The sequence below is a fragment of the Danio rerio genome, chromosome 19, assembly GCF_052040795.2.
Source record: "Danio rerio strain M-AB ecotype USA chromosome 19, GRCz13ab, whole genome shotgun sequence".
NCBI lineage: Eukaryota > Metazoa > Chordata > Actinopteri > Cypriniformes > Danionidae > Danio > Danio rerio.
In genome coordinates this window covers 26256423-26272180 of record NC_141039.2, presented here as the reverse complement: position 1 = coordinate 26272180, position 15758 = coordinate 26256423, and the positions used below count along the sequence as shown (strand labels likewise).

At 40.0% G+C, this 15758-nt stretch overlaps 1 protein-coding gene across 2 annotated transcripts; it reads left to right on the top strand.

Moving 5' to 3' along the window:
* Nucleotides 1-13195: 13195 nt before the first annotated feature.
* Nucleotides 13196-15602, top strand: prf1.2 (perforin 1.2). 2 transcript variants are annotated; one of them, XM_087293855.1, is made up of 3 exons: nt 13196-13504; nt 13662-14182; nt 14262-15602. In XM_087293855.1, exons 2-3 carry the CDS (start codon nt 13665-13667, stop codon nt 15466-15468), a joined length of 1725 nt encoding a protein of 574 aa, XP_087149981.1. In that variant the 5' UTR covers nt 13196-13504; nt 13662-13664; the 3' UTR covers nt 15469-15602.
* Nucleotides 15603-15758: the final 156 nt, after the last annotated feature.

Here is a 15758-nt window from a genome sequence, read left to right as displayed (position 1 = left end):
CACAATAAAGTTAATTTTATACAAAATCAGTGTACGCAACCATTGCTTGCTGCATAACAATTACCAAAAACTTAACAATTTATAAAATTTAATCACTTTCTGCCCGTCAGATATGAGGTGTGGACGTATGCACTGTGATAGTGATTTTAAAAGTAATAAATCACTTTGTAAACATTATAATTAACATTTCTTGAGTCTCCCCGTGCAGTAAGTTGAGAAATTATTTGTTTATGATCAATTTTAAACATATTACACTATAAGTTAGTTTATACAAAGTCATGTTGTACGCAACCATTTTTGGGCTTGCTGTGTAACAAATACCAAAAATTTTAACAATTTATAAAAATTAATCACTTGCATCATGAATGAGGTGTAGACATATATATTGTGATCATGATATTCGAAAGTAATAAATCACTTTGTAAACGTTATAATTACCATTTCATGGGCCGTAGCGGAGACGTGCTCACGCTGTCATAGCGAATTGGCCGATGGTGGCGCTTCGCCTGTAGAGCGGTGGCCTGGCACTCGCTTGATCTGGGCTGGTGGTTTCCAACTGGGGAGCGGCTCAGGGTGTGTTGCCGGTGTCTGGAAGAGCAGCGGCGTGGCAGGCCTAAGTTAAGACAGCGGATTCTGTTGATATGCTCTGCCGAGTGCTGATGCGCTGGACGTCGGCTTGGAGTTTGCAAGAGGAGCCGTGTCATCCTCATGGAAATTTGCTGTTTGGACAATTCTACAGCGATTGGATGTGCCAATACTAAAGTCGTGAGATGCTGCAGGTAAGACAGCTTGGGTATATATAGGGGTTGCTCAAGAACTGATTTGATGAAGGGATAATTGTAAATGACGTATTCGATACTGAAACTTCTGCGCATGCTCCTCCCGAAATTTGTTTACAAAACATCACTTCCGGTCACAAAATCCTACACGAGGTTATAGTTTGGTTGTAGTGCTAACTTGTGACTCCAGATGAGCTCTCACAGAGAGAAAATTAAAACAAAACTTAACGGCAGCAAACTATAAAAGCAACACTTCACGCTTGTTTTGCCAACACAACGTGGCGTCTCTGTCGTCTAAACACTGTGACAGTAATGAATATTAATGAAGTTGCACAATAGAGCACGCTGATTGGTTTGAACCAAGCCTTACTCATGCATTAATGCAGCACACTGTAAGACGTAATAAGACTCTGGCACAGACGTCCAGTCTGCACGCTGGAATACATGCTATTATCTCATGGCCGTGACGCAGCTTCAAAAATTCGTTTCAAACCGGAAGTACGAATTTGCTTAAAATAACGCAAAAACAACCAATTAACACTTTTTAGTGAAATATAGGTGTCCTAATAGTGTTTTTAGCAGTGTGGGACACATATACCTCTGTCAACAGCTCAAAAAATGTGTTTTGGTGTCCCCTGGACAAAAACCAGCAGACTGAGGAACAGCTTTTTCCCCAGACTCAGAGTTGTCACTCTTTTGAACTCTGCCCCTTAATGACTCTTTTGCTCCCCAATACACCCCCACTCTCCTCTAACTTATACTCCTCGCAATCACTGCACTATTTAACATTTGCACATATTCATTGCACTACACTGCACTGACTCACTTGTTTGAACTGTACATACCCACTGGACATTGACATTTGTAATTATGTACACCCACTGTACATAAACATTTGTAATTATGTTTATCTATCTGCACACTTCTGATTATTAATAGCAGTATTACCAGTAAATATTTTCAGTAAATATTTTCATTTATTGTAAATTTCTGTCAATAGCTAATACAACCTGTATTTAATGTTTATAGTACATCCATCTGTAAATATCACCATAGTTTTTCTATAACTGCACTTTATAACTTATATCTGTATCCTGCAATTGCTGCTAATGTACTGCTGGTTAGACCTAAACTGCATTTTGTTGCCTTGGATTTGTACATGTGTAATGACAATAAAGTTGAATCAAATCTAATCTAATCTAAATTTTTTTAAAATAATGACAACTACAAAAGCTGATTTGAAAAGTTGACTAATCACCTGAATTGCCATGCTTATCTGCTGTAGATCTCTAATCTTTCTACACAACCTGAAACCAAAAATACACATTACAGCCTGTTAAAACAATCATCTGGAAGCTGAGCAGAAGAGGTTAGACAGTAATGTCTAAAGCAGAAGAGACAGTAATGTTTTAGTACTCTATGTGATTTTAGTTACATTTCTAAAAAGGAAATGTGTATTACTTTGACTTAGCTGCATCTTATTATGTCTACGTACAGTAACTGTCCAGGATACATGCAATGTTCATAATCAAAGATTCAGTATGCAATGAAGTTTAATTTCTTATCAGAACACAACATTTATATTAATTACTATACATTTTAAGATTAACATATGCACTTAAACATGCATAACTTAAATTTATGTGAGCAAATGTATTTTGTGTGTAAATGCAATGATCTTTAATCGTAAGTACGTCACAGGCAATTTGCTCATCATTATTCCAGCGGCCCACCAGCGGCTGCCGCCGCTTTTCCGACGGTGGTCCGCCATTGGACTGCTGGTTTTAAATAAGTGTCTGTTGGTGGCCCACAGTCGGTCAACAGGTTATTTTTAAATATTGTTTTAGCCTGTACAATTGTATTCAGTATTAATATGTCCAATAATGAAATAAAGTACACAATACTTAATCATTACAAAATGTATTTATAATACTGCATAACGAACATACATTTAACATAGATATTGGTGAAATGTTTCAAAAACACATACATTGACAAATATAACAAAATAAATATAAAATACATATAAACTACATACAAATATAAAAGAACAACATACAACAGTTACGCTTTACAGTAGTTTAATTAGTTAATGTTAACGGTTTAACTAATATAAACTAAGTATGAACAATACTTGTACAGCATAATTAATGTACAGCATTTACTATTGCAAGAATAAAATCCAAAGTCATGCTTGTTAACGATAGTTAATACATTGTGAGTTAACATGAATAAACAACAAACAACTTTTTTACCATTTACCAACATTAGCAAAGATGAATAAATATATATATATATATATATATATATATATATATATATATATATATATATATATATATATATATATATATATATATATATACAGTATATATATACAGTATATATATATATATATATATATATATATATATATATATATATATATATAAACTATTAAAACATTATAACATTATAAATAAATATGTATTATTTATCAGTTAACATTATTATAAGTATTTATTATAATATTATATTATATTATAACATTATTATAACATTTAATGTTATTATAAAAAACATAAAAATAAATTACATTGTGAATAAATATTAACATACATATTACAATAAATGTAAACATGCATTATTATTACAAAATCAAACTGTAAAACATCTGGAAGTTATTAATAACTACAGTGGGGCAGCACAGTGGCTCAGACTGTCACCTCACAGCAAAAAGGTTGCTGGTTCGAGTCCCGGCCGGGTCAAATGGCATTTCTGTGTGGAGTTTGCATGTTCTCCCTGTTTTGATATGGGTTTGCACTATAGGTGAATATGAACATAAGCCCCTTTCACACATACAGACCATACAGGTGTGTATGTGTGAACAGGTCCTTTTTGAAAATACCGGAAAATTCGTTCTGGCAATTTTCTGGAAAGAGAAGTTGTAACATTACCGGTAGTTTGCCAGAATGCTGCATTGTGTGAATGCAGAAGGAAGATTGCCGGAAAGAGCGCGTGCACGTCTAGAACATGCTGACATGTGACGTCTACTTTAGCCAATCAGAACAATCAGATGCATTCACGTCCGTGCGGTTTATGAAAATATGAAAATTTGAATATTTAACCAGACATATTTAGCTGCTGGATGTTAGTCAGATAATGCTTATATGTTCATCTTAATGCCAACAGTGTAAATAATTATCGATAAGATGCTTATAATAAGCCGTTGTTTGTTTACCCTCAAGCTTAGCGTGTGCCCGTGAAACATCCCATGAGCGCCAGCACGCATACATTTCATGTGCATCTCGAGATGCAAAAGTGTTTCTCTATATTTCATCAAAGCTGTTCACAACACTGATCCATCCACAGAGTTTGTAATTTAGTCAAATGTTTACAAACACAAGCCCAGCCATTTAGAGCTCATTTCTGGTTAATGATGTCAGAATTTACCGGTATTTTTAATGGATGTGTGAATGCTCTTTTCCGGAAAAATTCCGTAACGTCCTCGCCTGTGTGAACAGCGCTTTTTTGAATTTACTGGTAAAGTCGCTCCGGAAATTTTCCAGATATTTACCGGTATCACTGTGTGAAAGGGGCTACTGTCTTAAGGTGTGACACTTTTATGTTGTGACACCGTTTGACGGTGTGACACTTTTATTTTGACGGGGCGCCACCTGAAATCTTGCCTAGGGTGCCAAATTGCTTAGGGCCGGGCCTGTGAAGAGTAATAAAATGGGCCAATGAAATGCCAATAAATTGGCAGCGCCCAGTGGCAGCAGTCAAAATCAGTTGAGTATAAGAATGCCAGACATGCGTCGCTCAGCACCTTTTCTAGCTAAAGAAGATGAACTACAACTGTCCGAGGCGCAACCACTGTGGCGAAGGAACATCCCTTGGGGAACGAGGGTGACGTAGTAACCATTTTGTTCACCATCGTAATGTATGGAAAAATGCCACAGTGGATGAACCTTACCATGTCACTGGTGAGAGGTTTGCCGGGCTCCAGCGTGAACGCACCATCATTACCAGAGGTGTAGCCCTCCAATGTGTGCTCTGCCCCTAACTTACCTTACTTATCTGTAAAGGGCTTAAAGGCTTATTTATATGTTTGAAAAGTTGTAAAAATTTCACCTAGTTAGGTTCTAGGAATTTCAAAATATTACAGTTTGTTGGTAAAGCTTGTCAGTCCCAAATGGGGAGGATGTTGTGGAGGCCACCTGCTGCCCAAATGGGGAGACCTGATGGCAGGAAGACATACGGAATAACAATGGGAAGGGTCAGTACACATATGAGCAATGGTTAGCGGAAGACATAGGCCTGCCTGGAGAGGGGGGACTATACTGTGACTGAGTGAAGCATATGCGATCGCCAGTGGGGATTGTGCATAGCAGGCACCTAAACCCAGAACACAGGCTGACCAAATTGGCATGCCACTATCCAGTGGGCTAACCTCTGTTTAGATACAGTACTTCCCATCTGCTGATCATAACAGAAAAGGAGCTGTTTAAAGTCGAAAGCTCTAAATGTGGTAACGTAGCACAGAGTGCGAACAGGATGCAGCAAAGAAAGGGGCTGGGTCTGCCTACTCCATGGGCAGCGATTGCAGGTTCACTACATAGTATGAAAAATGCAGGATAGGAATGCCTCGGGCACCTAGGTGGGCCGGGGTCTCAGGAAAACGTGAGAGTAGGCCAGCCTAAATTGCTGGCACAATTTGCTGATCAAAAATGCCTCCGGATATCCGACCCTCTTGACCCATGCCAATGCGATCAGCAGAGCTGTCCACATGGACAGAAATTTTAAAGATACTAAGTCGATTGGATCGAGAAGACCTTGTCTACAAAGAGATCTCCAAGAGGGCATGAAAGGGGGACAGGATGGAGTTAATCATCTAGCATCTCACGCCTCTGGGGAACTATGTAATGAGGCAATGCTTTCCCAGTGCATGGCCATCCCCGCGTCCTCAGAGTTTGGAGTATTAAAACCCACCCCTCAGTGCGAAGGGGACAACCTCTGCCCCAGACAACTAAAAGAGGACAGCATCACACTGATCTGGCATGTCCAGGGTCCTTTTCGAAGGAAAGCACACCACACAGCAAATAGACTCAAATAGACCTCAGGGCAAAAACATGCCTCAAAAAGGGTGCTCTAGCCTGAGTGATGGTGTTAACCACCGAAGCGATAGATCACCCAATTCCCCCATGCTCCACCTATGGACCACATGTGAGGTTACAGAGATCTGGGTGCAGATGGCAGATGATGCCTGTCCCAAAGAGATAAGTCTTTCCTCAAAGGAAATTGCCAGGGAGAGGCCATCACAGGAGAGAGGGTTCTGACATCCAGGTCATGTTGGGCCAGAGAGGTGCAACTAACAAAACCTGCTCATCAGGGATGAGAATGGCATGCATCAATTTCAGCCGTGTATGACTCCAGAGAAGCAGACAGCAAGTGAGCTGAGACATGCAGCAAGAATGGATACCTCCCATGCTGTTGATATACACCATCATTGCCATGCTGTCCGTGCTGGGCAGAACATGTGTTCCCTCTAGCATTGGTAAAAAACAGCAAAGAGCAGCATACACTGCCAACAGCCCAGGCAATTAATATGCCAATGTAACCTGCTCCTTTCCACGGACCTGCAGCTGCATGCTCGCAACACAAGGCCCCGAACCCGTACTGGAAGCATACGTTGAGACAACGACATGCCTGGGCACTTGTTCTAGAGGCACTCCCACCTGTAGAAAGACAGGGTCATCCAAGGGCTAAGGGCGTGGAGTGAAAGCCATCCGATGTGTGCCTGCATGCCATGCACGTCTGGAAACCCAATCGTGAAGCCAATGTTGAAGCGTTCTTATATGGAGCAATCCGAGCAGCGTGACCTTGGCTGCAGATATGCCATATGCCCCATGAGCCTCTGAAATGATCAAAACTCTAACAGGTCAAGGTGCCGGGGCACCCTGTTCTGCTGCATAACCAATTGATCTTGTAAGTGAGCTATAATCAGTCAGATATCGATATAATTGTGGATGTGGATGGCCCAAGACAAAAGATCCTTAGGGCACCCTCCGTGAGCTTGGTGAAAACCCGCAAAAACAGGGAAAGCTCAAAGGAGAAAACCCATAGTTCATCTCAGCTGGAGGGACCGGCTCGATTGCCTCATTCTCCAGGAAAACAAGACACTCAAGCAAGACAGGGGCAGACACAGGAATGACCCTGATGTGACATCATCGGTGAAATCACTGGCGTACCAGCAGTGAGGCAGCACGGGTTGGCAGAGCTCACCCCAGGAGGCGGCGCATCCCGAAGAAGAGTGGAAGATAAAATGTTTACTCTTACCTTCTTCCCAAGAGCCCGCGGGGTGGCTAGGAGTGCGAGAGAAAGGAGCCCGTCCTCTGGCACTCTCAAAGCCTGTCGTGAAGAGCACTGATCCTGCTAGCTAGAAGGCATAGCGTCCCATGCTGGCAGTGTTCTGGCTGTCACACCCGAAGAAAGTAGAAATTGCTCTTCATTGAAAATTTGGTAGCCACCAGCCGTGAGGCCAGCAGCCTGGTTGTAATGATATGGGTGTCCCCAGCTCTCCACCAAGGAAAGAGCAAACCTCCTTTTCCCTGAGTGGCCCGTCTCAGGGACGCTTTGCGGTCCGTTTACTGGACTTGGTGGCACCCTGGGTCGGCATAGCGAGCAGTTTTGGGAGCTCACCTAAAGTTGACTTCCCACATCGCACTTGACTGCTTCATCACTGTAGTGAACTCACCCACAGTGTCACCAAAAAGGCCAGCCTGGGATATTAGAGTGCTAAGAAAGGAAACGTTGTCAATGTCACGGATATCTGTTAGGTTTTAGCCAGAGGTGGCATCCCTGGACCACTAGAATGGCCATTGTTTTTCCCAGGGCACTCACAGCCGACTCTGTTGTACTTAGAGCATAGTCAGTTGCGGTACATTAAGCCTGGGTTGAAACCTGCCTTGTGCAGCTGGGCCAAGTATAGGCTGGGGCAGTATAGGCTCTGGCCCCAAGGGACGCAGGCAACCCACATGCCTTTGACGAAAGCCGAGGCTGACCACACCGGGAAGAGGCATCACACAGGCAAGATAGACCGCAATAGCACATTCAACCTGGGGAAGCGTCTCGTACCCCCTGCCTGCTCCGTCATCGAAGAAGGTGAGGGCAGAAGCACACACAGACCAGGCAAAAAAGGTGCCCTCCAGCTCTGTGTGAACTTACTGTGCACCTCCAGGAAGAAGGGGACGGGAAGCTTAGAGGGTTTCCCCCTACTTTTTAGCCTCCATGGAAAACCTGTCTAATCGATCCGGCGCCGGTGCTGGGGGACAAGCTATCTCCAGCCCCACCACCATCATATCAGATTTCATATCTTTGCCCTGAGAGAGGAAGCAGGTCTGAATTGTCATCGGAAAATGACAGCCCACCCTCCAATGTAGTGATGGAAATCTGGTCTTCGGTGTCATTGGATATAGCTCGCTGAGGAATGGGAGCTCTCTTAGCTACACAACAGACATGCCATCTCAGTGATGGCATGTACTGCACGCGAGCAATGCATTAACATGCTGAACCCCCAAACATTGCAACACAGTGCTTGTGCCATCTTCCGTGGTCAGTAAACCACGGCATCCAGAAATGTATTTTCAGATTGACATCTTGTCTGGCATTCTTAAACTCAACTGAATGAGGCTGCGTTCGAAATCGCATACTCAATGAGTTGGTACTCAATTTCATAAAGTACTTACTTAATGAGGACTAAAAGAGTAGGCACTCAACAGCCAAATCTCGTTGAGTATGTTTAGGATTGTACCTTATCTGCCATGTTTACGTTATCATGTGACTGACGTCAGAAGCGCAACAACTTGAAAGAAATTGTAGGTTTAATGAATCTTGATTTAAAGTAATAGATTTATTTTTCTAAAACTTTACGAGTTTGTTGTTGTTTTTTATTGTTTGTATAAAATTTTTCATCCACAAGTAACCAGCTTAAATCTCATTTGTTTTCCTGACTTTTTTGTTTGATTATACAACACAGATATTGAACCTTCTCATTGTGCATTTGTGTGCATATAATCTCATATAATACAAGAAACCCATTTCATTTACTTCCTTTTTGTTTTGTTGAAACTTTTCCACATACTGTACTGTGGCATTGGAGTTCTCCTCCTGCTGGGGAACTGACATTTCTTGGTTTGCACTCAGTCACAGTTCAAACAGTATGCTTATTTTATGTTCAAGGTCTGAGGTAAACTATTTGCTGCTGCTTTCAGTTTAATAATAAATGTCACATAAAATCAAACTCATTTAACCCTGAATAAAGCGTAACCAGTACCTGAGGTGATCATTGTCATCGAAGTTTAAGCTGTTATTCAGCCGTGAGAAATATTAATCTTTTCCAAAAGTAGTTTTTGTCCTAACCATCACTTGAAATATCTATTTTTGAAATGGTTTCTTTTTCTCACGTCTGTTTCTTGTCACTTGTAGTTACACTGTAGGCTCACCACTTGATAGTGAGCCATGCTCGGTCTTGTTGGTGTACAACCTAGCAGTCTGCATTGTCAGGGGAATGGCTGGGTGAAAAAGTATTTTGAATCTTACATACTGTATCTTTATTAACTATGTAACATTAGCATGGAAGTAAAATGTATAGTTAGGGAGGATTGGCTCTGGGAGGAAGGTCAAGGGGTCTGGTGAATGACACAGAGCTTCTGGTAGACACAAAACTATAGAAGATGACAGGTGAAAAAAACAGAGCAGAGATTTAAAAAAAAGAAGGTGAAGAGCTGATGAGCCAGTGTGACATTGTCAAGGTGATGATGGCACCTCATGGGACTAAGGTGAAGGGTAAAAAAACAACCAATTGGAGCCAGAGGAAATGAGGAGTCCTTTGAAGCCACAAGGCTGTAGGGCATTATTGCGTGAATTGGGATTTGTATTTAAGTTTTGTTTTTCTCCTGAAAGTGATCATTGTACTAGCTTCAATTCTAATGAACTTTGGAAGAAAAAAAATTTGGAAGATGCACAAGTTGCACCAGTCAGTGCAGTCCTATCATTTGAAGAAGTGCTTGCCTCATTTGTTTACAAAATACAGTACTGTGCAAAAGTTTTAGGCTTCCATTACATTATTGCTTTAGTGACGGCATAACGACTGTATGTAATTCTATCAATCTTCTTATTACAACACAACCAGAAATATAAAATATTTGTTTATTCATTTTATTTATTTATTTTTACTTTTGTCTAATTGTTTAAAACTTGAATAGTGTAGAGAAGTGAAAGAATTAGTGCTTGCAGCCTTGAATCAAGGACAGCCACGGAATCCTAATTATTATATAAGGCGATATGGGATCACTTAGACAGGTTTGACAATTAAACCTAAAAAAAGAATGCAGGAAAGTACTAAAAGAAGCCTGGTGTTTCATAAGTTTTATTTTCTTTTCTTTTTTTCAGAAAACTTCAGGACAATCTCCTCAAAACAGCTGAAGCTGTGCTTGGTGTCAAAGTCAAATTAAATACCGACTACATATTGTGTTTATTACAGTACATATTTAAGACTCAAAAACAGTATATAGAGCTAAAGAGACCAAAAATTAACCAATGGTGGCCAATTACTTTTGCACAATACTGTAAATCAGGCAGGCTCTAAAGATGCTATCTGAGGTTGAAACCAACAAACCACATGACCCCAGTTGACTTATCACTGGAGAGATAGAGCAGTTGCAATGAGATTGCTGCTATATAGTTTGCATTGCTGCTCGCTCCAGTCATGTCAGGATTGCTCTACCCTCTTTCATTTTGTTTTCAAGCAACCCCAGAATTTGGAATTTGGATTTGCTCTCATTCACTTGCATCCTTCAAAATGAATTGAAAACATCTATAAAAGTTCCAACAAATCTGTAGTACCATACATTTACAGTTTACTGGCATGTCAGATTTTTTATTTTTATTTTTTTTGTTTAGCATTGTTCAACTTAAGCCCACCCAATGTGTTAAACTAACATTTGAATATTGGTTAGAGCCACGTCATGGTATATTATTGGCACCACAAATCTGACACTCACAGACAAGCAACCACCAAATGAAAAGACAGGTTAGAAAAACACATTTCGTGACTAATTTTAATATCTCAAAAATAAAAAAAAATTTAAATCTCAAATTTAATACTTTAAAGTACTTTTTAAATTTTAAAGTAACAACTGGTGCTAAAATGATTTTAAAATGTCATTTGTTTAAAAATATAATTACTGTTTGCGTTGCTGTAAAACAATACTGATGTAAAAATTGAATTGTTAAAGTTCTAGGCAATCGATTTTTTTTTTGTCGCTCACCTGCTGCTCCTGACTTTAATTTCACAGCCTTTCATCTTGTTACGCTTAAACTACTAAATGAAAACAGGAACATTACCGGTGGCTGAAAAGCACTTGCCTGTATATAATAATAATAATAATAACAATAATTCCTTACATTTATATAGCACTTTTCTGGACACTTCAGACACCAGCTGATTGGTGGAGAGAAGACAGAATGATGAAGCCTATTATGATATAGGGATGGTTAGGAGGCCAGTGTGCAAATTTGGCCAGGATTCCGGGGTTAAACCCCTACTCTTTTTTCTAAGGGCATGTTGGGATTTGTAATGACCCCAGTTTAACATCTCATCCGAAACATGGCACTTACTGAGCTGTAAGAGTCCCTATCAAAATACTTGGCCCACACATGGCATTAGGGCCCACACAGACCAAAGGTTGCTCCCTGCTGGTCTCACTAATACCACTTGCAGCAGCAACCTACCTGTTGCCTCCCATCCAGGAACTGACTAAACGCAGCCCTCCTTAGCTTTAAGCCTGGTTTATACTTCTGCGTCAAGTGACCGGCGTAACCCAAGGCACATGCAACGCGCGTAGCTGTGCATTTATACTTCTGCGCGCTGTCTCTGTTGGTCTGCATTAACACTTCCAAAACGCTAGTTGGCAGCGAGGTGTAAATGTTCCTCTGTGCATATGCAAAAAAGTATTAATATTATTTATCATATGCATATTTGCATATGCACAGCACTCGTTATTATTGTTCATTTATTCATTTGCTGGAAATTACAACTGAATTTAGAAAAAGCTTTGAAATAAATCTTTGCGCTTAACAAATTAAATTAATTATTTATAGGCTAATTGATGTCTGTGCGTATAAGGCTTCCCTATCCACGAGAGTGAAAGTAGATTATGAGATGCATATCTTTCATTCTCGCGCTGAAGATGCTCTGTTTAATTGTTTTCTTGCTAGTGAAATGCTCAGTTTTTCCACTTACAATTAATTTATGTCCTGTAAATAGTAAATGCGATTTGGCGCAACGCAACTGGCTTTTAAAGGGAATGGGAGATGAGACTCTGATTGGTTTATTCTCAAAACACACCTATAACTCATTAAGAAAATAAGCTTAACCCTTTTAGATCATGCGCCACAGCACAAAGAAGATTTTTACATCCTTATATTAGCAAAAGTGGATTCTGACACGCCCTGAAAGCGTTTGCACCCTGCGCTTTGCGCATGGACCGTCAAAATAGAGCCCTGAATGTGTCAATGTGTGTCAAAAAATAAAAAGAGCTTTAAGTGGAGGACCCTGACACTCTTGCCTTTAAATAACATGTGCTACAAAACTATAACACCCACTACACAACTACTCAACCGTCTTATGAATTGGCAATATGAAACAAAAACTTTTTTTAAAATGCTTGAGGAGCAATTACTTGGCGCAGCTAAGTGTTCCTGTATTAGTCAACCTCTTTCTGTCATCATAGTTTGTGTGACCTAATGAATTCTTTAGGTCTACAGCACTGGTCCTCAACACTAGTCCTGAGGATCCCCATCTTTCTATAGTATATTTTCTTACACACCCAATTCAGATAATTAGCTCGTCATCACAGAGCTACATGATCCAAACCATCAGGGCAGATCTCCTGTTGTGGCAGAGTGTGGCAATTGCCACCCTGAGAAAAAGCATTGCCTCCACAGCACTGTGAACCCAATGTATTAAATATAAATCAGTCCCTGGGCCTATTTGCAGGAGGTGTGTATAATTTTAAGGACATAAAAATACCATATAATTCAAGAAAATAAATGTTGCCTATTAAGAGTCCAAACAAATGACTCTTTTAAAACGTTTTTTTTTTAGTGAATCATGCAGGCACCTCCTGCTGAAAGCCCCTGCTGTAATATTTTTACATTACAACAATCAGCACAGTCAACATCTTTAGCCTTTCACATTGTGTTGGCAAGCATGCCAGCTGTACCTGCACACTCTACTGTGACACAATTATCAACGCTGTTATAAAAAAAAAAAGTTCCACTAGAGCTTGTGCATGGTTTCTGAAAAAACACAAGAGTAGTTTCTATTTGCACCAAAACGTAGGCCAACTATAGCACAAAACTATCTGACAAGAACATGAAAGAAGAGAGTACAGATTGAGGCAGCCACACAAGGGGCAGGAAGCAAAATTATTGAAATGAGGACTAAATGGGGTGAGACAAGGGTAAACAAGAAGGCACAACCACTAGCGTAGTGGATAGAAAAACACTACATAGGAGCAAATGAAATAAAGACAAAACAGAAAAGGCTTTAAGATGTCACTGCATCTTGACATCACTGAAACACCCACGCCCCCAGCAACTACAAAACTGTGATATAAAATGAACTGAGAGCGTGACAATATTTCAGAATCACTTTGTTCAGACCACCTGTGAATTCAGAGGTAAGAATCTAAAAAAAAAATAATAATAATAATATATATATATATATATATATATATATATATATATATATATATATATATATATATATATATATATATATTAGGTTTTATTAATATGTTATGATAGAAATGTTCATATTTTCTTTTCTCTCAACAGATCATGAGGCACGTACCAGTTTACCTGTTAGTTTTCTGGGCTATGCTTCTCATTACCATTTCTGGAGAAGTTGAAATAGGCACTTCAAAAGAGTGTGAAAATGCTCACTTTGTTCCAGGATACAATCTTGCTGGTGAAGGATTTGATGTTGTGACCCTGGAGCGCAAAGGTACTTATGTGATCAACACAGAGAAATGGGATTTAGGAAACGGCACCTGTAACATGCGCACAAACCAATACATGAATGGAATCAAGCAGAAGCTACCAGCTGCAGTTGACTTCTGGAGGACCTTGCCAAAGTGTTCAATGAAAGTCTCCAGTCAGATCTTTGAATCAAGTGAAGCAGTGGTCGAAGAATCGTCTTCAGCTATCTCAGGCAACTGGAAAGCAGATTTAAGTGTTCAACTTTCTGGAGCTACAGTTGGAGGCACTCATTCCAGGGAAGCAAAATTTGCAATGCAGAAATCCAAACAAGACAAATACAGTTTCACCAAACACCAAGTTGAATGTAACTTTTACAGGTGAGAGAGAGCTAAGTTGTTTTTGCTTATAATCAATGAAAAGAAACTAACTTCTAAAACATTTCATGTTTCTTTACAGATACCACGTTGTTCAAAAGCCTCCTCTTCATGCTGAGTTTCTTCAAGCAATCAAATTACTCCCTGCGTCTTATGATAAATTCGCCTACCGCAGTCTAATCTCCACATATGGCACTCACTATACCACAAGTGTAATGTTAGGGGGACACATGAAAGCCATAACAGCCATAAAAACCTGTGAGGCTTCAATTGGTGGACTTTCAGACACTGCAATCAAAGACTGTTTGGATGTAGAAGCCTCGGGCATATATAAAGCATTAACTGTGGAGGCAGAGGCACGTTTATGTCGAGAGCTTAAACAAAAGTTGGGCACAAATCTGAAGATGAGCAGCAAGTTTAGTGAGCGTCAGACAGAGATAATTGGAGGGAACATAAATGGAGAAGATCTGCTTTTTTCTGGATCATCACACCCAAATGCCCTTAAAGGCTGGCTTGAGTCATTGAAGAGTGTCCCTGATGTTGTGCAGTATACTCTGAAACCCCTCCATTTCTTACTGAGCGAAAAACACCCTGCCAGAAAAGGGCTGAAAAAAGCTGTTGAAGAATACATCACTGAAAATGCCCTCAGGAACGTTTGCTCTGAGCCTTGTAAGCTTGGTAAGAAGTGCAGTGCGAGAGATCCTTGTGTTTGTGTTTGTGAAAGTAGCAAAATTATGAAGTCCAACTGCTGTCCAACTGAAAAAGGGCTCGCCACCCTGAAGGTCTACAATCTCAGAGCCAACGGTCTGTTTGGAGATACATTGACTCAAACAGATGGTTATGTAGAAATCAAACATCAAGGACAAAACAAACGCACTCAGACTATTGTTGATAATGACAATCCACGTTGGTCAGAAACATTTAATTTTGGTCATATTAATATCAAAATTGGCAGTACATTAACTTTAGAAGTATATGACGAAGATGACTTCTGGAATCGTGATCATCTTGGTACATGTTCTGTTAAAGTTAGCAGTGGAGTTGTTAATGATGGATGTGCTTTAGATCATGGCACCTTATTTTTCAGCTATGAGGTGAAATGTGCACCCAGTCTACAGGGCCGACATTGTGATGAACACAAGCCGTCGCCAATGGCTGCCTCTCTGGCTGACATTTTCAGCTCAAGAAACGGTGTTCTGGTCAAAGACATGCAGAGGCTTGAATTAGCTTTCAATAACTCAGGTATGACTCACTTCAAGAGTGATAATGGAAAGCTCTTGATGCTGTAACTCTCAAATATATTTTCATGCTTGACAAAGATGCATAAGATAGACTATTAGACTTTCAAGCCTTAGAAAAAGGAAAACTTTTGCTTAATACTTACCATTGCTTTTTTTGCATTAATAAAGCATTCCAAAAGACAGATCTGTTTTGACTGATTTTGTTTAGACTTGCAAATTCTAATAGCAGCTGCTGTGTACCAACGAGAGACAACTCCTGCAACAAAATGCTTCCTTGACAAGAACTGGCACATCTGCACAAATTAACAAACAATGACTACTTCTACATGGACATCAGT

Coding starts and splice junctions, on each gene's coding strand:
- prf1.2 (XM_087293855.1), top strand. CDS start 13,665: ATGAGGCACGTACCAGTTTACCTGTTAGTTTTCTGGGCTATGCTTCTC. Junction 14,183..14,261: donor GTTGAATGTAACTTTTACAG/GTGAGAGAGAGC, acceptor GTTTCTTTACAG/ATACCACGTTGTTCAAAAGC.